The sequence below is a fragment of the Micropterus dolomieu genome, linkage group LG15 (assembly GCF_021292245.1).
Source record: "Micropterus dolomieu isolate WLL.071019.BEF.003 ecotype Adirondacks linkage group LG15, ASM2129224v1, whole genome shotgun sequence".
NCBI lineage: Eukaryota > Metazoa > Chordata > Actinopteri > Centrarchiformes > Centrarchidae > Micropterus > Micropterus dolomieu.
This window is the reverse complement of record NC_060164.1, coordinates 4,951,851-4,978,720: the sequence shown is the minus strand read 5'-3', so window position 1 is coordinate 4,978,720 and position 26,870 is coordinate 4,951,851. Positions and strand designations below refer to the sequence as shown.

General features: G+C 39.9%; 2 protein-coding genes across 5 annotated transcripts in view; one reads left to right on the top strand and one right to left on the bottom strand.

Annotated features, from left to right (window-relative positions):
• LOC123983968 (serine/threonine-protein kinase 32C-like) overlaps positions 1-19,202 on the top strand; it is an 81,569-nt gene extending 62,367 nt beyond the window's left edge. For 3 of the 4 annotated variants that reach the window (XM_046070478.1, XM_046070477.1, XM_046070479.1), the window contains 9 exons: positions 601-774; positions 5,367-5,404; positions 6,588-6,677; positions 6,942-7,045; positions 7,147-7,263; positions 10,284-10,409; positions 10,794-10,922; positions 13,474-13,541; positions 14,981-19,202. In XM_046070478.1, the coding sequence (XP_045926434.1) occupies positions 601-774; positions 5,367-5,404; positions 6,588-6,677; positions 6,942-7,045; positions 7,147-7,263; positions 10,284-10,409; positions 10,794-10,922; positions 13,474-13,541; positions 14,981-15,188 (1,054 nt within the window). In that variant the 3' untranslated portion in view covers positions 15,189-19,202. Of the gene's footprint in view, positions 1-600; positions 775-5,366; positions 5,405-6,345; positions 6,440-6,587; positions 6,678-6,941; positions 7,046-7,146; positions 7,264-10,283; positions 10,410-10,793; positions 10,923-13,473; positions 13,542-14,980 lie in introns of those variants that run through there. The other variant, XR_006828336.1, reaches the window with a different exon arrangement.
• LOC123983969 (placenta-specific protein 9-like) lies at positions 18,591-26,168 on the bottom strand. Its single transcript, XM_046070480.1, has 3 exons — positions 25,903-26,168; positions 20,206-20,297; positions 18,591-19,761 (listed from the first exon to the last, which is right to left on the bottom strand). The coding sequence occupies exons 1-3, from the start codon at positions 25,964-25,966 to the stop codon at positions 19,615-19,617; spliced, it is 303 nt and encodes a 100-aa protein (XP_045926436.1). The 5' UTR covers positions 25,967-26,168; the 3' UTR covers positions 18,591-19,614.
• Positions 26,169-26,870: the final 702 nt, after the last annotated feature.

Below are 26,870 nucleotides of genomic sequence, written 5' to 3'. Positions count from 1 at the left end.
GTTTTTACAAGAAATGTTTTTACAGTATTAAACTTAAATTTAACCCTTTTTTCTTTTAAATAAGAAAAATAATATTTGTGAAAATACGGGAAATTCCTGAATGTATTGTAACAGTTTGTTTATGTGAAAAACCCCAAAAGTTTCCTTAAGATAACAGAAATGTTATGGTTATTCACAGCTATAGGTTTTTCATGTTATTTTACATTCACATTTTATTTTTGTAATTTTTTGATATTTTCATGTATTTAAAAAATACAGGAAAAATCTGTGAAATAAAAAGGAATTAAACTGTCAAAGTACATATTTTTTTTACAGTGTAGGTACAAGACAGAGATGCACAAATAGGGCATGTTTTCCTGTGGTTGCACTTAGATATGGCTTTCTACCATGCTTGTGCCCCTGTGTTTCTATAAACATGCATGCGTGTCTGCAGATGTAACTCATAATGTAATGTAATGTAATATAATGTACTTCTTCATGCAAGAGCATACAAGTCCCTTTATGTGTTTGTTGTTTCTCTGCTGAAGCAGTTTGAATTGCATGTTTTTTCTTTCCACACTGGACAGTGAGTGAGCACTGTGTCCTCCCCCCTTGTCCCAGGTACTCATTCCAGGATGAGGAGGACATGTTCATGGTGGTGGACCTCCTTCTGGGAGGAGATCTCCGCTACCACCTGCAGCAGAGCGTCCAGTTCAGCGAGGATGCTGTCAAACTCTACCTCTGTGAGATGACACTGGCGCTGGACTACCTGCAGAACCAGCACATCATCCATAGGTACTCGATCATCATTTTCTTTTCCTCCCATCAGATCTCCTCCGACAATGTTAACCAGCTAGTTGTTTACTTTGTGCTGTGCAGGTAGTAGAGCTGGGTATCGGTACTTGATACCTTTAAGGTATGACCAAAACAGCCCAGTACCGAGTAGTATTGAAACTTCTCCAGTCAAACAAGTACTGCATTTGATCCTTTTTGCAACCAGATTGGGGAAAAAATACTATTTTTATGGTTTTGCTCACAGCCAAACACAGCCTCTTTTTTTTTTTTCTTTCGCCTGCATAGTGCTTGGATGTTTCAGCATCGGCTGCGGTCTCAGGCATGTACATCACTGTTGCAAGTTTATCGCCACAAGCTTAGCTTTCCGTTTGTTTCATCTTCTGATAACACCACTCTGTACATTTTTATTTGCAATTTACATCACTTCACAAATTAATCACTGCATTCTATCATATCAATTAAAGGCTTTTGTGGCTAAGCAGCTGATTTTACTTATGGAGCCTCCGGCTGCTCCTTCGGCTCCCTTCTTTAGTCTTTAGTGGAGTTCAGTGACTTGTTTGAGCCGATTCTTTACTCGTTTTTTTACTTCTTACTGACATCTTTTTGGAGGAGATTTGCGATTCACCACAAAGGAATAAGCAATCATGGAAATCTTTCAATTCAGTTCTTCAAGATTTATTGATCCAACTTTAACACAATTATTCTCCGTGGTTGACTTTCAACAAACTTAACTTCAAAAACTTAACTTCAATTCCTTTTCCACAACTCACACTGGTCACTAAACTATTTTACTCGTCCTGAATCTTTGTAAAACTCTATGCAGAGCTGAGGGAAACGGTAGGTTCAGGTGATAATTCTCTGTGAGTTTGCTACTATGATCAACTGCTTTCACATTAAATCATTTGATTGTTAAATGAAAAATATTGATAATGCAGCTTTAATTTTAATTTACCATGAATGCCAACAATTCTAATCATCACCTTTTTTTTATTCAATTGTTATTTCCTCCAAAATGATGACTTATTGATCTTTTTGCTGACAAAAGTCACGGTAGCGTGGATTCTTTTAGGTCCTTGAGGTTTAAGTTTACACAGAATGAAATGACTTCAATATTAAATACAATGACACTCCCAGTGTGGGACCAGGTGTCTTGTTTTATGGGGTTTTATTCAATCTTCAGAACAGCAGATCAGAGAGAGACAGACACATTAAACTCCCAGATACACCCATTGAAGTGTATAAAGTACAGTGCAAATGTTTTAGGCAGGTGTGGAAAAATGTAAGTTTACAGCCACCTTCATCATGTCCTAGTGGCCTATCTCTCCTGCTCGACTTTGATCTCAGTGGTTAGAACCACGTTCTGTCAGATGACACTGCATTATTCTTCCAAAGGAGTGCAAGGTGCCCGGATCCCTAGAAAGGATAGTAGAAAGGGTTACTCATGCTTTTATTTTGGAAAGTATGACCTCTCGGTTTTTAGGTTGATCAGCCATAAGGTGGAGAATTAAGTAGAGTTAATTTCAAATAAAATATACTTTATAAAGTAGTATAAAGTAATAAAAGCTCTGTCCAGTAGCCTCACCTGGAGCACTTTTTACTTTTTGAGATGTGTTTGAGTGAGAGAACGTCCTGTGACCTGGTGCAGTTTTGGAGAAAATGTAGAAGTTATTTAATAGGTATTGTTTTATTATATGTTTTATTTTATCAGACTGAGTGACTGGCTAAATACCAGCAACCGCTACAGTACCCCAGGAAGAATAGCCAATGCTTGTGCTGGTGATAATGGATCCTAATAAAGAAATAATTTTCCATTAAAGAATAGTTACAAAAATGTTTGTGTATGCTGTCAATTATAGTTCTTAGAAAGAAAGAAAACTGGAATCCGCCCAAATCAGAATCGGCGTGTCAGACTATTATAAAATAGGTAATTGTAATCTGCCACGAAAATTGCAATCTGTGCATCTGTACTGTTTTGCACTATTTTAAGCTGCTAAGTATAAATACACATAAATATCTACCACCCAAGCAGCAGGAGCCTTACACAAGCACACTGTTTTTCGTACAGTTTTCATTCAGTCTTGGTGGGGGCTGAAGGTATTATCTTATCTAGGCATTTGGGCATACCTCTTTTTATTTACATTACTTTATATCTATAAAGATAGCTCTTGTGTGTTCCCGTAATTGTTACTATCCATCATCTTCAACTAGGGTGGACTCGCTGTCCGCAGCTTTTTGTCCAAATATGCTGAGAGCAGCGGTATGTGTCTGTGCAGTCCAGTAAGTGAAAGAGATGGATCCCTGCAGACTGCTGTTTTAGGGCCACAGATGGCTGAAAAACAGTTTGAACCTTGTTCAAAACCTCTTTGGGGCTCCATTTCTGCCTTCAGACAACAATATATTGTTTCTGTGTGTGTGTGTGTGTGTGTGTGTGTGTTTCTAGCAATGTACTCAGTGACCACGCCTTTGCATTTGAAAAAGGGAGTCCTAGTTACCAAGAGAATATAGAGTCTGTCATTTTCTCCTGAAATGTGTAAAAACTATTTCCTAGCTAGGAGCAGTAACTTCCTGGAATCTCGCCCGGCAAACTCCATCAAGGCTCATCGATAGTTAATGGTATCAACTCTCTCATCTGACGAGAAAGCGAAGTGACGTGTATTTACCAAAATGTAACTTGCTTGTATTGAAAGCAAGATGCAAGGATTAGTACATAAATAATATACACATTAGGCATCATATACAATACTGCATATGTACATGTCTTTCTACTAGTGTATACCTACATATGTGTATTTACATAAAGCTGTTTGTGTGTGTATCATAATTTCCACGAGTCCCTTATGTATCTCTCCCACATTTCACTACGGAACTGCCATTAGAAATACATCTAAGTGACAGACGCTGCTTATCATTCCTTTTTTTTTCTCCAATGTTTTTTCACCCTCTCCTTGATATCACAACCGTATCTGCCTTTGACACAATTGTGTCTGCTCGCAGAGCCGTAATCCAATCCCTGGGTATCCATGGCCGTCCCCAGCGCTACAATTTTGTTCCACCCTGTAAGTTTTTGACAGGAGAATACTATACAATTATTTTGTTGCACCAACTGAAGGAAGAACGGTCTCTGGTCTCCTAGCAACAGTCATCTGCCACCATGCCCAAGGAGGTAAAACTGGTCCTATGAGAAGAAGGGAAGTAATAGTGGAGAGTCCTTTTTTCCTTTCTCTTCTCCTCTCTTTTGTTTTCTGTTTCCTCGCTGCACAGACCACCAGGTTGCTTCATCCGTCTTCATCAAACACTCAACATAGTAAAACTTGTCAGATCACCTGCACTTTACGTACCGTTTCATCTCAGGGTGGTTTCTGTTCTTCCTGCAAAATGAATTCAACGGCAAGTGAATTTTTTTTACATCAATCAACATGGCGTGATGCTGTTGCTGGCACTCGTATCAGGATTCCTTCTGTGAACATGTATGTATTTCCCTGCATCCTTGTACTGCTGAATCAGTCTGAGCCCCACCACCACCTCCATCATTCCTCTTCAGGAGTTTTGGCAGAAGATGTTAGCATCAGCTTGGCATTGCATAGCCACAGCGAACAAATGCATCCTATGGGAAGTGTAGATGCTCTCTGCTGACCGCGCGCATTCTCCACACCAGTGTGACATGTGGCATAATTAAATGAGCTGTGTGCACTCCGTTAATTGGCTGTGGAGGGCTTGGAGGAAATGTCGATGTGCCTGAATGTGTCCGTTGCGTGGGTGCCCAGTGTAATAAGCACGTGCAGACAAATCTGCGGGATCCTCCAGGGGGATCGCTGATTGTTGTGTTCTCATAGGCTCTGGCAACATTTGATATGCAGGGAATGGGAATTTTCTCCCTCTTTCTCTCACTGACACACACACACATACGCAAGCTTAACATGTTGTACCAACATAGAATTCACACATACATCAGCCTACAAACACCTCCTACAGACTTTCACATCCACACATACTGCACACATCTAATCTCAGTCTTTCCCATCTGACCACAAACTATACGACAAACTATATGACAGTGTGTTTGTGATTTAACTGAGAATTGTGAAGAAGAAGTGTATTTCCATCCACCTATTTTATGCCCATTTTCAATAGAAATAACAACTTAAGCGTAAACAAAACTGAGTGAAAACATTGGAAATAAAAAAAAAGGCAAAATATTACAAAGTTTTAATGCTTGGTGGAAAAGTTGATATACCGATAAAACCAAAATGCGACAACTATGTGGAGTGATAAGGAGACTCCCAATGTTCCTCAAAATTACATTAAACAAACATAAATGCCATGTAAATTTTCCTTTCAATTACGTCATGCACCCTCTTATTCTGAAATGGTTTAATGGCAAGTGACTGGAGAATTGGCACCACCACCTGTGTCTTGATGGGGCCAACTGGTAATATTTGAATTATAGTAGTGAATGGATACGCATTTTAATTTGGTTAAAATTTGCACTACATTTGGATGGAAACCAGACAAATGTTTGCAATGTTTACTTGTTTAGATTAGGGTTGCTCTTCTGTATTAAGGTTTTTTTTTTCTGTTATTGTTCCCTTTAGAGATGTCAAGCCAGACAACATCCTGTTGGATGAGCAAGGTAAGGGTGTTTGCTTTGTGTATCGGTGTGTGTGTGTGTGTGTGTGTGTGTGTGTGTGTGCAGCAGTTGGGGGTAAATAATACTCAGCATTTATTTTAGCCTACATGATGAGGAAGAGAAAAAAACATTCAGATTTTTTCATCAGAAGTGGTTTCATGCTTCATATTTGTCTGATAGTACACAGGCGAGCTGTACAGTACTCTTGGTCCCATACCAGCCTTCCTTTTAATAACCAAGGGGGTACCAGGTTCTGTGCTCGGCCCATTCAGTCTGTTATGCACAGGGCTCTTGACCACCTCAATCCATCTAGATTACAGTCTGCAGAACCTTAAACTTTTACATCATGCTAATGTGTTTTATCCATTTTCTTCTATCCGTACACATTCCACCAACTTAATGCAGTTAACCACTATATAATTTCCGAATCACCATCACTGCGACATTTTTGTTTATAGCTGCCTCAGTATACCACATCTCATCTCAGATTTTAAATTACTGTTCATTAGAGCAGATCCCAGGCCAGGCTAACTATTCATACCCCACCAGTAAATACTGATTGGGAAGATAAAGGCTTTAATAATTCTTCATCTCATCCCATTGGATGAATTTCCCTTTTAATTTAGGACCTTTTTAGAAATGTGTGATGTTGTGCTTGTGTGTGATTGGCTGCGTGTCTTATCTCTGTTCTGATTTCTTCCGCTGTAATCAAGTTTTCTTGCAAAACAGATCTTGATATCAATGAGATTACCTGATTAAATAAAGGTTACATATGCATCCTGGATGTCCATAAAGCATCCTTTCAGTTTAAGCTCTGATAGAGTATCTGTAGCAGTACAGTACCTGTAAGTGTATATGTTTCATGTCATGTTTTAAGTGTGAGATCAGGGAAAAGTGGAAGGTACATAATAATCAAAACCTTGTGTTTTCATTATTATGTGCAGAGTGCAGAGTATACAGACAGCTGTGAGATCGAGTCCATCATGACAAAATAGGACACAAAAATGACCCTGCAAGCTACTAATACACGTGGATCAGGTTTACTGGAATGTCAGATTTTGCTGTCACCGTTTCATTTTTTAAAGAAATACTTTGAAATGTTTCCTTTGTATGTGATCAGAGACACGCATTTACCCAATTTTGGATTGATTTTGTTTAGATGGATTTTGTGATTGCTTCTTCTCAGGTCACGCTCACCTGACTGACTTCAACATAGCAACGATAATAAAGGATGGAGAGAGAGCCACGGCCTTAGCTGGAACAAAGCCCTACATGGGTAACTTTGCTTAGCAGCTGCATTGCAACCATGGAGCGGGGGGGGGGTCTGATTGCTTTGTGGAAATAAATATCCTTACTTGGCAAAAACAAGGTTATACGGAAAAAGTTGTTGTACTCTGTTGGCCTAGGAGAATGGAGATATGTTACATTTAAAATAACAGTCTGGTTACTGTGACACAGTAAACTGTTTGCAGTCTAACCGCTTGTACAGGCAGCGGTTTGAAAAACTGCTGCAGAAGTGATTCTCTGTTTGTGCTTTCAGCCCCAGAGATCTTCCAGTCTTTTGTGAGTGGAGGGACGGGCTACGCCTTTGAAGTAGACTGGTGGTCACTAGGGGTGACAGTCTTCGAAGTGCTACGTGGCTGGGTAAGGCATGATGGGAATTTGAGTTTTTATGTTCCCTCTATTCATTCACTCTTTCTCATGTTTCTATTTTGTATCTTTTTGTGATCCTGTTTCCATTCCAGAGGCCCTATGAGATCCATGCCAGTAACTCAGTGGAGTCGCTGATTCAGCTCTTCAGTACAGTCAGTGTCCAGTACAGCCCAGCCTGGCCCAAGGACCTGGTTTCTCTCTTGAGGAAGGTGAGCTGGTCACAATGGGGCATCATTTACATTCATCTCCTTCATTTAAGCAGATGTCTCTTAGATTAAGAACTGCTAACATTTAATGAACACAGATGGACATGCCCCTACCAGTCTCTATTTACTCACTCATGATAATCTTGTTTAAATTTCTTTTGATGGTGCAGATGCTTTGACTTCTTTCAGTTAACTGCAGCACCCTCATGTCATTAGGTGGCTAAACTGATCTCTTCCTATATATCCCAAATATCATAAAAATCTTTTTCACAGCTGAAACGAGCAAAGATCCTTGGCACTTTATCTACTTCCAACTTGTCATCTGTGAGGATTTGTTGCTTTGCGTAGTCTTGTGTAATAGTTAATACTGGCAATTTCAAAACATCACATTGGACTTCAGGAAATTGCAAAGATCATTTATCACAGGTTTGTGACATTTTATAAACAAATGTATTAAACAAGAAAATAATCTGCAGATTAATTGATGATAAATAAAATGTTACGCAGAATCATATATGTGGCTTGTTAAAACCTGAGCATACTGTAAATATATATGATATATATATTGTAAACGCAAATTGCAGTATATTCTGATTTAATGATTTTAAAGAGTAAAGTTAATTGAGCTTTGACCCCTCTGGAAGAGGAGCAGGTGGGAAGCAGAGCAGGGTTATAGAGGTGCTATTATATACTGAGGTAAAAAAGCACTGAAGCCCCAGGAACAGAGGATGCAGGTATTGTAGGGGGGCTAGAGCTGGAGGGAGGGAGGATGAGCCGAGACCCTCAGGGCAAAGGAGAAGAAAAACGACAGATGGGAATCTAAGGGATGGAAGCACAGAAACAGAGCAAGTGGGTGAGAGAAGAGACTGTGTGTGTGTGTGTGTGTGTGTGTGTGTGTGTGTGTGAACCAGGGTATTGCTGCTTATAATATTCATCATGACAAGTAATTTAACTTCATATTGAAGTTCGAAATGTTCTTTACTAATAAGTGAAAATCCGCCAGTTGGATGAGATCATTTGCATCACATGGATATACATCTGCTCAACATTTTCTTAAATAAGACTCAGTGTCTGTAATAATAATCTGCCTGATTCTGCTTTATGTCAACATGTTGTCATCTGACCAAGTGAACTGTGCTGGAAGCAAATGATCTCATCCCTTCTTTCAGTATTTCTTTAGTCATTTAGATTTTCGAGTGAGTATGAAAAACCGTGGCTTGTTAAGAAGGATATTTTTTTGGCAGAGTCCAAGTGTGCGCATGAGTGCGTGCATGTGTTGTGTGTCTGAGTGTTCTGGACGGAGCGTTGGTCTCTTCCGCTCTGCTGCTGATCGATTACCATGTCTGGACTCCATTGAGTCAACCGGCCCTGCGGGAGAAAACTGAATCAACCTGTGACCAAAGGAAGAAAATAAAGCAAAGGAGGCGAGTTAACATGACAACTAAAGCCACATCCCATTAGCACTTCCAGTGTTCACCCTGAGGAGGGAAACGAAGCAGATGGTATTCCATAAAAACACAACAGTATTAGCACCAAGTTTTATTTCCTCTTTAGAATAAGTGATTCCACTCGTGTGGCGTTCATTTGTCTTGATCGGGTGCAACAATTTTGATTCAAACCAGACTAGTGGCTGATTTGATGAACAGTGCCCCCTTTTGGTTACTATATCAGTAAGAGCTTGCATTAATCTGGTATTCCTGTTGAAGTTTGGTGGCAATTATAAAGATATTAAATCAAATTGTATAAGATAAGTAAATTAATATATAAATTATTCAGCTCACTATGAAATGCTTTTCTAGTCACAGGGTTTTACTGGACTGGACTTATTATTTAATTAATTTTTCAGGTCTGTTTTTTATTGTCATAATGGAATTATTCTCAGTGACACATTTAATGCATGTGACGTTTTATTTTATGTTACTTTTCATTATTGTCAAGCGAGCTAGCTCAACAACTGCTACAAAATGTAAATCCTATCAGCTCCTGACAACAAAAATGCCTGAGTAATTTTGAATCAAACCGCTTGCTGCTACTGCAAATAAACACAGTACACAAAAAGCTGCTCATGCTATCTAAGTAGCTGGCTAACTGGCTGGGATCTGACACACGCGTTGCGCAGACAGATGTCACACTGCGCTGCTGACATGAATAAAATAAATAAATAAATTAAGTAAAAGATCATGACTTACCTACATATCCACAGTTGTATTTTTCCTAATAACTGACAGGTGACTTCATGCACAAAAATAATTAATTTAAGCATTGTGTTTTGATTTTCACGTGTGTTAATGTTCATTGACACTCAATGTACCGGTAGCCACTCCCCCCCGTCCCGAATTTCACCCGTTCTCATCTGGTCACCCTAAACTAACTGGTTATCTTGACACTGTTTTTATTCTGAAGATGTTCCTTTGAGAAAGACACACAACTCTGTGAAGATAAAAAAGACATAAAGTCTATCTCTGCGGTAGTTCTAGCCAACAGGAGCAAGCATGTATGTGAGCTAGCTAACACTGCTAACTTTGACTTATTAATAATAGTTGGAATCCAGGTTCACAGTCTAGATAGTTAGCTGGCTAGGTAACTGACATGCATAGTTAAGCTAAATTAAAGGAGATGTTATTAATTGTGTATACTGTATTTAATTATTTTCACATTGTTGATGCCCTAGCTAACAGAAGCCAACTAAAAGCTAGCTGGCTAGCTAAATTTAGTAGCAGTTGTTGAGTCTTAATGTGTGTATACACACACACTGGCTACACATCTTTTTTTGTGAACTGGTCTTTCAATCTGCTGCACAATAAAAAGGCACAAATTGATTTCTATTTTTCACCCAGGATATGTTGAGGTTATTTTACCTCCCAGAGAGAAGAACCTGGCTGTGAGTGAGGAGAGAAGTTGTGATGGTGATATTGCTACTCAGAAGGTGACATGTAGGTGACTTTCCTGTGTGTGTGTGTGTGTGTGTGTGTGTGTGTGTGTATATGTGTGTGTGTGTTCGTGTGTCTGTCCCTTCCTTCCAGCTACTGACAGTGAACCCAGAGCATCGTTTCTCCAGCCTGTCTGACATGCAGACATCTCCCTACCTCGCTGATGTCAACTGGGATGCCGTGTTCGAGAAGAAGATGGAGGCCGGATTTGTTCCTAATGTTAGTGTGAAGCGATCAGATATTAACAACACAGACGCACACACAAACACACACACACACACATACATACATACATACACATACATACATACATATAATAAACACTTAAAAGCATGCATAGGCACACGTTTGCTGATCATAATGAGCATCTAAATAATGCAAAGGAAACTGAATGCAGCAATTTCACCATAGTGTGTGTACACATGGACTTACATTACATTACTGTGTGCATGTGTGTGCATTCATCTGTGTTATTCAGTGCACCTGTTCACTTCAGTGTGCACTATGCATTTGTGCACTCTTTGAGTGCAGGCTTTGAGTCTCAGCTGATTTATAATAAGTGTTTGTATTTCTATTTATCACGTCTGCACCTCCCTCCTACAGAAAGGTCGCCTCCACTGCGACCCCACCTTTGAGCTGGAGGAGATGATCCTGGAGTCGCGCCCGCTTCACAAGAAGAAGAAGAGGCTGGCCAAGAACCGGTCTCGGGACAACAGCAAGGATTCTCAGTCTGTGAGTGTGTCGTCCTCTGCATAGGCTGATAAATCATCCAGAGGGCTGCTGGTTATGTAGTTTTTTGGATATAATAACAGTGCCTCCTTATAATGCCGCTGAGCTCAATACATTTTGGTATTTGGTTTAATACTGCATAATTTCAAAATACATTGTATGAACAAAGAACAGAGAAAAATGTTTAAAAAATGTAACCAGACAGTCAATAAAAAAGCAAGTTGCAAATAAGGTAGGGAGTATTCTAGAAACACAAAAAATGCCATCTTAAAAACCAACACTGCAGGAGTGAGGCAATTTGTGTGTACATTTATGTAAGTGTTTTAAGAAGAGATGCTCACGTTTCTCAAATAAACTAATAATCTGCTCCATTTTTCATACTTTAGTATTAGATACAAGAGATAAAATACTCAACTGCATTAAAAGCATTATGTTCTGTTGAGGAGGATGATTTAGTAACTGAGGATGAAGGTGGAATTCACAATGTCATTGCATCTGTTTAAAGGCCTTTATTCCTATGATGATCGAAGGGGCTGTTTTTATCCTTTATTCTTTTTCACATTTGTAAGGGTTATTTTCCTTTATACGATGATGTGCTGTTTCCCTGTTAATTTGATCTTTGAAGACTTGTGCAGATCAGATTGGAGTTATAGTCCATGTGTCTGAGCAAATTATAACCACATAGGAGTATTACTCCTATATACTGCACACATGAAGAGGCAGGCCAGTCTTGGATAACAATGCAGCTCAGGTTTACCTTGGTCTCCGGTCTGTCAGTTCCCATCAAAACTGTATATTTTTAGATTGGAGGTGAGCCAAATCCCAGCATCTTTTGTTTTTTTCTCAGCTGTGAATTATGTCTGTTCTCTGCTCAGCAGATAAATGAATAACACTGTGCTAGTGAACATAAAGAGAGACTTACTGTACAAGCATGCTAGCTGCAGGCATCCTGTAAGTATGCTGATTTGTTGTATCTTTTGAGATCATACATATTCCCAAACAAGCAATAATCTCTCTATACTGATGACTGATGACTGATGGTGCAGTCTATTACAGCAGGATATTATACCACCAAAAAGATTATACCAAAACAAAAGGATTTTGAAATTTAAGGAATAGTACAACATTTTTGGAAAAGACTTTTGCTTTCTTGCTTAGAGTTAGATTAGAAGATCAATACCACTCTCATATCTGTTTTGAAATGTGGCTCATGAAAAAATGGTAAATTGTCATTTACATACTTAGGGTAAAGGGATGATGAGACACCATGTAGGAATTGGTGAGCTTTAAAGCTGTTTAAAGTCTTTATGCTAAACTAAACTAACGCAGCTCCAGCTACATATTTACCTTAAAGATGTGAGAGTGATATTTATCTTCTCATCTATCTAAAGCAAGTGAGCAAATAAGCTTATTTCCAAAAATGTGGAACTATTCCTTTAAGTCTGTGGTTCTCAAAGTGGTGTCTCAGGGCACCCAGGGGTCCTAGCTGCTAGGTCTTTTTTCTTTTCTTTTCTTTTCTTTTTTTTTTTTACAGTAATTCCATCTAGATGTAACACAGTGACAGAATGTGTGGCTATTTCGGTCATGGGTTTCATACACTTTCTTTAATCAAACATCTAAAAGCTAAAATCCTATCAGATGGGGCACCCTGGGACAAAAACTTATCAAACGGGGGTCTGTGGTCTAATTCAGTCGGTCAGTTTAGAGGTCCTTGATGTGAAAAAGTTCGAGAACCAGTGCTTTAAGTTACTGATCAAGCACAAAACATTTTAAACTCTTAATGATTAATTGATACTGAAAATAATGGTCGGTGGAAACTATTTGTTCCAATCTGAACAATGGGGAAATGCATATTACAGTACAGTATACCAATCAAAGTTCTAAAACAAAGTAAATACAATTAACACATGATAAAGCCTGGACGCCACCTGATGTTTCCTATGTGTGCTGAAATCAGGATCATATTGTATTTACAGCCCTGGAGTCTCTATGTCTCTTCTACCTTGTTACATTTGATTAAGAAATGATTTACCACAGACAGGAGATATCCCCTCTGTATTTATTAGAAACAGTCTGTTCCCGTCAGACAGTCATCGTGACATCAGTGTTATTAACGTTCGTCCTGTGTGTGTGTTATCAGCACTGATCAGCGTGTGCAAGGAGTGTGTACCTCTAACAATAGAAGGGTTATGAGACTTTGTGTCTGTATGTGTGTGTGCTTGCTTGTGTGTGCTCATACTGCGTTATTACCAAGATTATTAAATTATGAAGCCTTCGCTGGTGTTGTCATGGCCTCAAGTGCTTTAGGAAATATGAGCTCCTATTTTTGTCTCGGGCCAAACATCCAATTTGAGGAGGGCTCACAAACAATTCATGATTTGTTTAAAAAGAGCAAGGGAGGAGAAAAAGGAAATGAGGAAAAAGACATTTTCACCTCAGAGGCCATGCAGTTGACATGATTCAACTTGACGTAAAATTCCCTCCGCGCTTCTTAATAACGATAACGAGGTTGATGTGGAAGGTGATGCTGATGTAGATGATGTTTTGCCTGCAGGAGAATGACTACCTACAGGAGTGCCTTGAAGTGGTGCAGCAAGAGTTTATGATCTTCAACCGCGAGAAGTAAGAGAACACAAGAGCAGCAGACCATCTACAACATGGGCAAATTTTTCTGATGTTATTCAACAGTGATGCACCAACACAGAGAGAAACTTACCATCCTGCTGCACCAAATGCAAAAAGCAAAATATAACAAAAATGCACCTAAAATTCACATTCAACAAAAGAACAAGGTTAGGACCATAATATTATTGTCTCATTGCATTAATATTGGAACTTGGTACTTATTTGCTACCATTTCCCTCAAATGTAAAAAGATCTCATAATGCAGCAACATCTCTAATAGGTGAAAAAGGTCAGGAAACAACTTTTCAGACAATCGTACATGCAAACCAACAGTTTTGGTAAAACCAAAGGTGCCCACATCACACAGGATGACCATTACTTAGTCCCAATTCCATACTGCACACTAATTGTATAAAGTATTTACTATAGTATATCTTGATAGTATACTGTTTTCTGAAGTTAGTATACAAGAAATCAACATATGTAACTGTTTTATAAGTAAGTAAAATACATGCAGTATGCAAAGGCAATCAAAATGCGACTTGCCACTGCCAATTAAACTTCACAAACAAATAGCAAACATTTTTTCGGAAATGTTCTTGGAGCTGGAACATTTGAACCATGACTGGGACTAAAGCATGGATGAATGTGGAGCTATCACCGAGGGAACACCGTCAGGAGATAAGGAAAGTTAAGAATCAGCTCCAGTATGTGAAGAGGCACTAAGTGATATCCACCGTAAAACAAAACCGTAGAGCAATCAGTGTATCTTGATAAAGTTACGGGTGTAGGAAAGCCATAGCCTAAATCCTAGGTAACAGAAGGTTTTTAAGAACCAACCCTGCTGTGGTTAAATACAATGCATCTAATGTTTTGTATATGTCAGTAAAATATAAACACTACATTATAAGTAAAGACTGAGGTCCATATATCATTGAATATGTGTCCTTTCTGCAATGTAAGGGAGAAATATTGGTTCAGTTCTGCTCTAAATTATTGCTTCATTTATTATTGACCAGGTCCTGCCACTGCAGCGTTACTGAAATCCTTCTGTTTGGGAAATGTCTTTTTATATCCTATTGCTCTAATTAATGGCAATCTACTTCTATTTATAATGGAGGACATAACATCTAGAATTATGCAGAGCAGAGACGAGCACTATATAGTAGACTCTAGGCCAGTCATTACATTAAACTACTAGCTATTTCATTCTGCTTGTGTTTAATTCTACTACTTTCCTGAGGACCAAATCTGCTGGCAAGATTAGAAAAATAAGGAACATACTCAGAAAAACAGTTTGCCAGGAGTGGTTTAAGGTTCAAATTAGAATCAGATTAAGAGCTTTACATATGTGCACGTATGCATATACTGTACATATTAATGCACGTTCTATAATAATGTATGTGTTTCTACGTCGGTTTGTCCTTCTGTCTCAGGTTGAAAAGGCGTCAGGAGGAGGGTCAGTCAGAGGCCGGGGGCGATGATGCCAGTGGAGACGGGGACGGAGAGGCCGAAGCAGGGGCCACCGATGATGACGCACCTGAGCCAGAACCAGATCCTGATCCTGATCCCGAGCCGGAGCCTGAGTCCTCCTCCAAACTGAGCATGTGCGGCTCGGTCTGCTCCTCCCCCGGCAGCTGCTAGCGCCTCACAGAGACGATCGCAGGTCTCTCTGGCCACTGCAGTGTTTGTGCCATGCCAATAGATACATCCTCACCTCTCTCCTCTGTTGTAGCAAGGAGCGGAGGAAACACACAGCAGGGCACCTTGACGCACAGCAGGACCCAAAATGGCTCCCATCATCGCCCCTCCTTTTTTTTTTCTGTAGCATCCTTCCGGTAAGGCATGAATGAAGCAGATTTCCAGAGAGTCCCCACCTACTTTACCAATCTGCCCCTAGAGTAAACTCTAACTTCTATGCAATGTTACAGTATAGCATGACAAATAAGGTATCACTTACTAGGAGGTGTTGTTCATGAGCAGAAAGCTCCACATGCATGATGACATCCCAAGTAATAGTAGTCCATGGTTTTAGGGGGGTTGGTGGTTTTGGTGTAGACGCCTCCCCTCTCAGCCTTTCTGTTCAAATTCTGATGGGAACGACTGAATTATTCAGCGTGCACAGGCACTCAGTTTATGTTATTGCCTTGTCTTCGCTCTTCCCCTCAGCCTCTTTCATGTAAGGTGTGCCCTAATTCAGAACAATTGTTTTTCATTTTCTCCTGTAGCACCTTCCTTCTGTTAAAACACCTCTCCGAGAAACATTTACAGTTAGTGTTCATGGCTGATTTCAGTCGGCTGATTTCATGTTGTAAATCTGTTTGAAGCGGTGCCTGTTGATTATTATCAGTATTCATTAATCACATTGTTGCCATGGATGCATTATAGGTCCGAATGCTAGTTTGATTTTCATATTTAAGTGTTAGCTAACTGTTCTTTTTCCAGGCTTTTTTTAGGACGATAAGGTACTGTAATTTATGGGAAATCAGTACAGCAATCAGAATGAAAGGTTTTACTTGTCACTGTGTCTGTAATGGTTACCAAGATGTAGTATTTTAGCCCATTTTGCACCATGCTCTGATTCAAGGAGCATTCAGAAACTCTGCTCTAGGGAATAGACACCAATCCCCAATCCCATCTTTTAAGAATCAATTAGAAAGCTCTACTTCATTAGACATCATAATCTTTTTAAGTGCTTGGTTAGTATAAAGATCATCTCCCTGTAGAGCTTGTTTTGGGGCTGTACTTAAATGTGTAGCTGTGCCCTGTTGGTACTTCAAATCGTATAGATGAGCTAGTCTATTACTGTCATAGTGATAGAAATACATATAAGGTGGCACCATTAATCTCAGTCTGAACACCTGGGAACATGTAGCAAAGGTCCACCTTAAAACCCTAAGGCCTAATAACATGAAAACCATGTAAATAGCAAACAATGTAGGTAATTAAACTCACCACAGTTTTATGTGGGACTCTGAACTCGACATATAAACTAAAGGAAGAGCTCTATGAAGCTTAGTGCTGCTTCATTCTGCTCTTCTTTCCAAGTGTGCAGGCACAACTTGTAGGCAAAATATGCCAAAGCTTTTCTACCATTTGCATAACCATTTCTAAGGAACTTTGAGTGTGTGAGTGTATGTCTCTCTTTTTCCCAGTATAACATTAAGTCAGTGTTCCTTCTGCAAGTGAAAATGCTATCATTTATACAATCATATTGTGATTATGTATAAAGTATCTATTTCAGATGGAGGGTGGGCTTAAAGTAATAGTTTGACATTTTGGGAAAAACACCAATTTGCTGTCTTTACAAGGATTAAATGAGAGACTGACCACCACTCCATGTTTGTGCGTTAAGTACAGAGCTGGGGCCCAAGAGGAACTGAAGCAGAGGAAAGCAGTTAGCCTGGTTTTCTGTCCAAAGTTCAAAAATACACTTACCAGCACCACCTGAAGCTTTCTAATTAACTCTTGTGTGTTTAATCCATTCACAAACAGAAGTCCTTGGGTGGATGGAAAAAGTATTGTTCGTCAAGGTATTCCTCTTAAACCACAAATTACAGTTTGGATTTGTAGATGAGATACAGAGTATTTGTTTGTCAGCTTTAGACCTGTGGTAGGTGGATGCTGACCTTCAGGAGACTAAATGACGCAAAATGCTAGTCACATGAAAGACGCAGGCAGCGAAAGGCATCAGTAGGCTATATTAACTTGCTGTTCTCACTAGCTGGCCTACACGTATTGTTAAACTGTTTTGAAAACTAGTTAAGAATGCCTTCAGAAGCCTACATAAGTTAGATAGTGTGGTGAAGCAGTTAGCCTCTACCAAAAGAGGTGAACGTCTTAAATTCCAAAGTTGTCTTATCAACATGTTGTGTGCTCTTAGCTGGCTTGATTACTAGTTAGCCACTGGTAAATCCACATTCAGGAATCAACTGTTCTGCAAGGCACCTGTTGATGGTCAGTACTGTCTCATTTGCTATTTCTGCAGGTGTTAAATAGAGAATATTTGATGTGTTGGTCTGGAGTTGTTGGAAGGCTCCTTTAACTGTGCTTTAACAGTAACAAGTAATGTAACTTACCACTTTATTGCTGTTGAGTAATTGGTGAATTATTTTATTGAATCAGTAATATGAAATTAATAATTGCTTACATTTCAAATAACTTGCCCAACAGTGGTAATAATTTTCCTACAGTCAGCCAATGGTGGTGGGCTGCCAGTAAACATGCTAGCAGATTAGCTTGCTAGCAACAGTCCTAGCTTGGCTCTGTCGGCCATGTGCCCCTCATCTTCTCCTGGCTGTTTCCAGTCTTTATGCTAAGCTAGGCTTATTGCCTCCTAGCTGCAGCTTTATACTAAGCACAAAGGCGTGGGAGCGTTATCAGTCACCCTCACCCTCAGAAAGAAAGTAAATAAGCGTATTTCCTTTAATGTTGAACTATTTCATTAAACTACACATAATGAATAGATTAAGGAGCTTCTTTAAAGGGATGTAAAGTGGCATCTAACAAGTCTGCCAAAATATATGATGAACTTAACAGTCTCAAGCCCTGTGCTTCTTTGCATGTACCTTTTACAGTATAAGCTTGTTTTTGCCAAAGCCTGGAGCTTGAGCCTTACTGGCTGATTTGTGCATGCACAAGCTTTTGGCACTAGCATACCTCAGCGCTCACATGACTATAGACACAGTCCAAATCTGAGTATAACTGGTCTGCATTAATGTTTCTGGACAGTGAGTTTTGTGAACCTTAAACTGTACAAAATTGTATAATTCCAGTGTTATATGGACGGCATGATACTTTTAGATGATATGCAGTACCTTTTGGCATCCTGTAGATTGTCTTAATGCTTTGGTCAAGTACAGTATACAGGCTCGTACCCTTGCTGGATGAGTGGAATGAGGTAAACAGTTGTGTGTGATGCTCCGTTGTGGGTTAAGTGTTGCGTTATTGTCTGTGCAGCAGAGGAAGAATATTTGGAATTGGGGCAGGTTTTCACTTCACCCTGACACAGAATTTGCTGCATTATTAAAACACTGAATGTCTCCATTTGTGGAAAAGAAAGGTCAGTTATTTATTAAATTCATTACATCCGTCTACACACTATCAGAATCAACATAGGCCTGAACTGGGTGTGTAATGTTAATCATTTGTAAATGGATAATGACTGATTTTGACAGTTAATTTAAGTGTAGCTTAAGTTACAATGCTAATCTACAGTTGTGGCATTTCCTTGATATCAGTGATCATTCGTAATTGGGCCATGTGTGCAAACCCTCCTAACATGTTAACGTTCAGAATGCCATTAGGTGTTTCAAAAAAGCCATTGTGTTAGTGTTTCACCAGCAACAGCATGTCTCCTATTCAACTGTTTTTTTGATGGATGCTCTCGAGTCATACCATACTGTAGATGTCTTAACTCTGTGGATACGGTTTGAAACTCAGTGCCCTGTTGAGAAAACAAATCAAGAAGGTCATGGGATTTATGCCACTCTTCTCCTTCTTGTGATCCTATTTTGCATAATGTTCTTGTGCTGCAGGATTTTTACGGGGAATCAGTGAAAAAGCCTTGTTACTGAACTACCAACTAAAACTGCTCCATGTGTTTAAAAAAATGCTGCTTTAACTGCTTTGATAAAGAAATAAATCTCCTTCCAGTTATTTGGTGTCTCTTCGTCTTTGTCACTTCCACTCAAGTACAGCATTAAAGGCACAGTTTGTCTGCAGACAGCAGAGGGCAATGAAGAGCAGGGGTATAAATGGACTGAGCCGAGACATCCAAAGTGACTGCATCTCTTTGAATAGCATTGTAAACATGAGCTGTGCCACGATTGACTGCAGGGGGAAGAATCTAGGACTGAAATCTATCACTGGATTAGTAAGAGTAAAAAATGCAGACAAGCTTGGCCTTGTGCCTCCTCTTAAGTTAAAAAAAATCATTTTGATATACAGATGAAGTGCATATACGCAGTTTTAAAAAATTGTTTAAAAAAATTTGAGTCATGGAAACCAATTTAATCCTACAATGTCTGAATTCAAGAGTCTTCTTGAGTCCCTCTTCCATGGATGTTTACTACTGGCCCCTCTGCCCTGGGTCTTCCAGGATATCGACCACTGTCTTTCCTGGATTGTCCAAGAGGGGGCGCCAGCTCGGAGCTTCAATGGCATCCAGGAGGGCAGCCAGCTCAACTTCCAACTTCTCAACTGTGTCCTCCACTTTCTGCAGGAGGCAGAAAGACATCGTTGTGTGGTTGACTTATGAATAATACATTAATAAGTTGTAGTATGAATAATAGAATCATCACTCATGAATAATGCAATCACTTATTCATATGAATAAAACAGTTGCCCAAAACAGCTAGTAAGGTAAAGTCAAAGTAAGTGTGGGGTTTGTCAGATGAGATGAGACTTTGAGTGAGTCATCAGCGATTTGGAAAAATAGGATAAATCATGGTGATTTGCACAGTAAGTGACTGTGGATGTGGCCACAGCTTTGTCAACATGTTAGCCTAGAAAGGAAATGCTGAGCATTGTTTGGGCAGCCTAGATGGAGAGAAAGCTAACATTTAATAATGTAGTTGACAGCACCACGGTAACAACATCCAGAATCCTCATGGTATTAAACCACTGAGGGCTGAATGTGAGGTTGGTTTGGAAAAAGCACCTTCTCCACTATATCCATGCGGTCATGAAGGGTTTTGTGCTCCTGACAGGCACTTGAACGCACCGCTCGAGGCCGCAGGTCAGGCTCAGGTCCTGAAAACAGAAAAGACGCATATGTGTGTGATCTAAGTTTCTAACAGCAAACAAGCATTTTGAAACCATAACAAAGCGGATCATATGCTTTATCAACCATTTCAAAAGGAGCATTTTTTTCAATGACAGATATGAAGATATGAAGTTCAACCTAATGAAGACAGCAATGCATTTAAACACATAACATATTTCACACACCAAACAAACCTGATTGCCTACTAAAGGAGTAATAAACTGTAATATTAGATGTTAAAGGAATAGTTTGACAAATATGCTTACATTGCTGCCGATGTTAAATGAAAAGATCAAAAACACTCCTATGTCTAGACATTAACCATGAAGATACAGCCAACAGCTGATTAGTGCACAGCTTGATTAGATAAAGGGAGAAATCACCTGTGATTCATCTGTGTTTCAAAGCAACCATGCTCTAAAGCATAAATACAATTTAAACGGGTAAGTTTATTAATCTAAGTTTACTATAGCTATAAAGACCAAAACCATTTTTTGTACAATGCTATAAAGTTGGGCATTTTAACATGGTAGTCTATGAGGACTGACTTGCTGGACCTGTGATGTGACATAAAGAACTGGAGTTCTGGTGCCTTGTTGACAGCTTGCTTTCAGCTAACATTTGTACAGGTGATGCTAGGGCTGAACGATTAGGCTAATTGCATTTGCGATATTATCGCGATATGACGAGATTTTCTAATCGCCAAGGCTGCGATTACACTCTGGTCACATGACACCCAAGAGTAAAGCAGTCTGCAGACTAAGCATCAACTTCGCATGTTAACCTGTACCTTGACATGTTTTTGTACAATGGCCCTATGCTTGACAGAAGATGACACTATAGAAAGTTTAGCGTCACACAGGGAATGAAAGTATCACCCGCCACCTCTGGTAACTTGGTGTTGGTAGGTGAAATCGTAGGACCACCCACCGCTTTGACTGACAGGAGAAATACACAATAGAAAGACGTGTAGTAAGCATAGGGTAGTAAGGTAAGCGTATTGTGGCGATCGGCGCCTGCGTCACACACAGCCACCAGTCAGCTCAGGAAATATCTGTGAAACGGTGTTTCAAACTAAAGTCCGAAAGAGGCCCAGTCTGTCCAGAGTTACTGCCGGTGCCCTACTCACCAGCATCGGAGGCTGCGGGGGAACTGCGGTTACATTATTAAAATTTGATAATTCTTCTCCACCATTGCTCATAATAATAATAATTCATGCATCACACAACACAGGGCTGACTCACAAGTAAGAACAATGGATGTTCAATCTATCTAATATTGTGTTGGTCATACTATACACTGATTTACTGCTTGTCCGTTTTGAATAATACAGGAGGTAAAGAGCTTAAAAATTAATCGCATATTAAACCGCAATTGCAATATTGGTAAAAAATATCAATTAGATTATTTTCCAAAATCGTTCAGCCCTAGGTGGTGCACTGACTGTCTGCAGGCGAATAAATTGGACTGCACAAAAGGTCCAGTTGTCAAATTTGCATCAATGAGTCAAGACGAAAACGAGGTATTCTGATTTTGTTACATTTGAACAGAGCCAGGCTAACTGTCCCGTTTCCCCTCTTGATGCTAAGCTAAGCTAACGGGCAGCTGGCTGTGGCTTCATATTCAGCACAGGCATGAGAGCGGTATCAATCTTCTCAGCAAGACTGAAGTGTTTTTTTCCCCAAAATGTCCAACTATTCTTTCAAGCGGAATCACTGGTGCTATAATAGAGGGCAATTGTGAGATGTAAACAACTGAAAACTTTCAAATTAATATAGTCTTAAACATAACATTAGAAAACATAAGAAAAAAAATCTCTTTCCAACTCAAATACCATTTCATGTGGAGTCTAAAATGAGTATAAAAACTGTGCAGCATGCTGAGGTAAACCATAATGCTCTTGATGTGAATTCAGAGTGGGGAGGGCCACATTGTTCCTGCCGTTTTCCCCTCACAGTTATGTTTCCAATTATCTGTTTCTCTTTGAAGCCGACATGTTTGAGGGGAAGCCTGCATTCTCTCGCAGGACTCTGCTTCAATTTTCTAACACCTTCTTAGTGGCTACAGGCCAAGCTCCCATTGATAGTATTTATACTCTATAAATGAGTGAACTTCTCATTCATTTACTGAGGCTGGCAGCGGTGCTGCTGCTGTTATTCAGATGAAACATTTGGAGTGTATGCGGCCTGCTAATGCCTGAGAGTGTGTGTTGTTACTGAACATTAATGACACTAAGGTGTTGTTAGGTTGCCTGTGCAGAGTGGGTTTGGTCAATACAATTCTCCTCATACCATGGCATGGCTATTAGCCAATGACCAAACAGGGATATACTTTCACCTTTTCTTCTGAAAAAATATAGTGTGGAGCTCATTCCTTATAAAAATACTTTAGGTCCCATCTTAACGTTTCTATTACAGCCAGACGAGAGCTGGTACCTTCCAGTGAGCCAAAATACTTAAAGCTCTTTCCAGATGTAAAAACTTTTACTGTTTATCTCTGGTAAAAAAAATACCCATTTTAACAGCTAATCACAGTTGGACCCTTGAGATTGTTCAACCTTTGAGCTTTCTGGGTTAAAAATTGGAATCATACATTTTCCCAGCATTTCATAACTTTGTATTGCTCATTGTGTCCTCTCTAAGGTGATTTACCATCCTTATTGGAAAACTGAGCTTCACATGTACGCACTTTTGGAAATAAATTTTAGGGGAAAAAACACAAGGCATTCAGTCTACTGTCAAATAAACACAGACTTTGTTCAGGTTTCCGTCTCCTTGGCTCTTCAGCAGCAGCTACAGCTGTTCATCTCACTATATTCACATCTGGCATCAACAAAACAAAATGAAGACAAAATGTATTTGTTTGCCTCCATTTAATGTCATTTTTCTTCATATTTTGTTGACGCAGGGGTAGATACAGGGATTGTTTATCTGCTGATCTCACACTGCAAACAGAATCCATCCTAACATGTCATTCGCTCTACCACTGACCCTTAAAATCTTTTCTTCCCTAAGCAATAAAGACTGTGCCAGCCGAGTCCACCAGAAATGATTCCTGTATCTTATTCTGCACATTATCTACTCATGTACAGCCGTGCATTAGCATCAGGCTGCCTTGATGTTACAGAGATATCACGTGGAAAAATCTTACAAGCTCCATTACGCCCAATGGAGGGGTGCCAGGTTCAGTACATGCAGGAAAGGGGCCAAGCTAGAGCGATGGACAGATTGAAGGTACAGCTCATCTGATTTTCTCAGTGAGCGCACAAAGCAGATGTCTGCCCTGGTGTGTTCTCCATGATGGAGGATGTGTTGAACTCACTCAGGGGCATGAAGATTTGGCAAATTTGTCCTGCTTTGGTTGACAGATGAAATATAAGCAGTCTGCCAAGGACATGAAAATGTCCTACACAGAATACGGAGGTAGAAGTTATAAAAGTGCTGTTTTTTGTTGAAATTCAACCACAATGTTCAGTTGTGATAGAATGTGCTGCTGGTTTCCAGATCAGCAAAAAAAATCCCCCCAAACCACAGCTGTGCTATCATCTAAGTGTCAGTGTGTGTTTGTGTGATCAGTGTGTAAACAGCCCAGCCTGCTCTTTAGGAGGGGAAAACTTGCAACAGAGAGCTACACGCTGATGTTCCCGATGAATGCTGTTACGAAAAGTAAGAAGCATCTGTGTTGTATACAATAAAGTACAGATCCGATTAATGTGGCCGATGCAAAATAGCTGGCTGAGATATAGTTATATTATCACCAGTCTCTGTTACCAAACAGCGAGAAGGCATTGGTTCTTGTTTTGTCATGGCTTTTGCTTTTGTTCATCTCATATGAATACTTTTTTTAACTGTTCCAGGAGATTGAGAAATCACATAGCAACGCCCTGCACTCCAAGCACACCGCAGGAAAAGCAAACACAGATATAATGATCCAACTCATTGACACCACCCGAGGTCAAAGGTGTGTGTGTGTGTGTGTGTGTGTGTGTGTGTGTATGTGCAGTTTTTTTCTAGCTCTGTGGGTTTGTGCACTGACATGGCTCTCCACGGAAGAGAGGGAGTTCAGCAGAGTGCAAAATGGAGTCAGTCAGTCACAACAACAGTGTTCACACAAACCAAGTTCCTGCGTGACAGATGCACAAGAAAAACGTTAAGGCGGTTTACATGCAGGATCAATGAAGAATAAAATCCTGTGCTAAGATGTGTGTGCTGCATACCAGCCGGCGCAACAGCAAATGTGCCCTGAGACAGCTTCTTTCACCCTGCCACTTAAATGCACACACTTAAGTGTATCATCCTCAACTGATAATTCAGCTGCTTTTTGTTCCTTTTGTGTGTTTTTTTTTTCCATTTTACCTGACGTCAGTGAACACAGCTCAACTGACACTTCAACAAATTTTTACTTTCAGCTGACAGACCAATTTCTTTCAGCTCTCACGCCTCAACACACATTTTAGCTGATGTATTAACATGGCAACTACAACTTCAACTGCTTGAAATGCACATGCACACCATCTCCAGCGATTATAGTTCAACTGACATTTCAATGACTTTCAGGGCTTACAAGCCCACTGATATCGCAACTGCTTTCATCTCAAACTCTCCGACATTTCCACTGCTTTCATTGCTTACAATTCAACTGAAGAATCAGCTGTTTAAGTGCTTCAACATCAAGCGTTAACTGTACATTTAGCAAGCAACAAATTAGTATTCCCATTGCAAGTTAACATTTTTTGACTCACATACAACTTTTTTGACACCAATAGAGTGCCATTTGTTGCCCTTTCCTCAGATTGTGGACCTCAAACCATGAAAAATCTTTTAAACTGTTATTCCACACATGTTTACTTATTTTTATATCTAAAATTTAAAGTAATATAAAGCTTTCAAGATGATATATGAGATCAAATGCTCTGTGGGTTTATGTGTGCGTGTGCTTGCTTGTTGCGTAAGGTGAGTGTTTCTGCTGTGTGCTTCCTGCAGTTGGCTGTTCTTGCAGTATGAAGTCAGTGTAATTCACACTCGAGGCCGTCACTCACAGATTTGGCTCTGGAGGATTGGCCCACATTTTTGTGAATTTCCACTGGACTTTCTTAAAACTGGTACACAAAGATAAACACACTGGTTAGAAGTATGTAGAAGAAAATAATGGACGAAGGAAAGAATGATTGTTTGAAACTATGCTGACAGACTGTTGGATTAAGTGTAGCCAGAGCAGCAGTGAAATTAGTAACAGATGTGCTGGCAATCACTGAACACACACAGACTCATAATATGTGTATGTACATCCATTACGTCAGCTCAGCTTCATGTGTGTTCATCCAGCCATCATTGACACACACTTACACACAACTGTGAAGAATATAAAATGTATTGTACCGTGCGTAAATAAGACATAATGTATGAAGTAGAAACAATCAGCATCAGAAAACGTGTTTCCCCTGCATTGAGCCATAAATCACCCGTTGTATAAATCAGCACACCTTCAACACTGATGTGCTCAGCCGAATTTCCCAGCTGTGTATCCTCTGGCCCTTCTTGTCTGACCTGTGACCCCTCTACCCTCCCGACCCCACCCAGCTATGGCCCTTACCTGCTGCAGCGTAGCCAATCAGAAGGAAGATGAGTCCAATTGAGGAGGCGGAGGGGCGGGTCATGGTGAAACCTGGTGAGCAGCTGGTGACAAAGAATGAAGAGTGTGTTGCGAGAAACGAATGAAACAGAGGGTGAGAGAAAGAGAGAGGGAGAGAGAGACCCCTGATCTCCTATTCAGAACCAGGCTGAACAAAGAAGCTTTCGTCTCCTCCACAACTCTTCCTCTCTCCCTTGCGTTCACTCTCTTGCTCTCCAGTCCTTCCCTTGTTGACTTGGTTGCGCCCAGTTTCCTAATGAAAACATTAGATGCAGAAAAGCTCAGTATTTGGGAAGGGGCGGGTGGGATGGACTGGGGAGGGGACTCAGATCTCAGTTCAGCCACACAGACTGACTGGCTAAAGAAGGGAACTTTGTTTTCTTCGTGGGGTACGTTGTGTGTTCCATGTGTGGTCACTGGCATTTTCATGTTGAAAGTGAAGTTAAAACATAACAGAAGAGGACTCAGAAATCAGATTTCAGTGTTACATTCATACCTATTTCTAGCAAAACTCAAGGTAAGATTGAAGTGGGCAACCTCTTGTTCATTTTTGTTTCCTTATTTAGTATTTTTAGTGTAGTACTTTTGAATGAAATCAATAAAGATAACAAAAGGACTCAAGGCCTGCAAGTTCTTACTGGGAAAATCAGTCAGTGTTTCCATTTAGAAGGAAGTCAGAGAAATCAAAATCAATTCAGCAGCGGAGAATGCCCTTTATGATCGCATTGATTGGTTCCTGTTATTCTCACTGAACTGACTTTTCTCTCTCTCTCTCTCTCTCTCTCTCTCTCTCTCTCTCTCAAAACACAAACACACAGCCAAGACTATTACGTAGCAAACACGGTTATCTTCCTTAAGCCAGACTGTCTTCAGCCTCGTGCTCTGTTCTCTTGTCTGGCCTGTTAAGCAGATCTGCAGGTTAAGAAGCA

Bases quoted from the DNA above. Each gene is read 5' to 3' on its own strand.
- LOC123983969 (XM_046070480.1), bottom strand. From the start codon at position 25,966: ATGACCCGCCCCTCCGCCTCCTCAATTGGACTCATCTTCCTTCTGATT. The intron at 20,298-25,902 runs GTAAGGGCCATA...TTCTGTTTTCAG, and splicing joins GATTGGCTACGCTGCAGCAG to GACCTGAGCCTGACCTGCGG. The intron at 19,762-20,205 runs GTGCTTTTTCCA...TGCCTCCTGCAG, and splicing joins GCATGGATATAGTGGAGAAG to AAAGTGGAGGACACAGTTGA.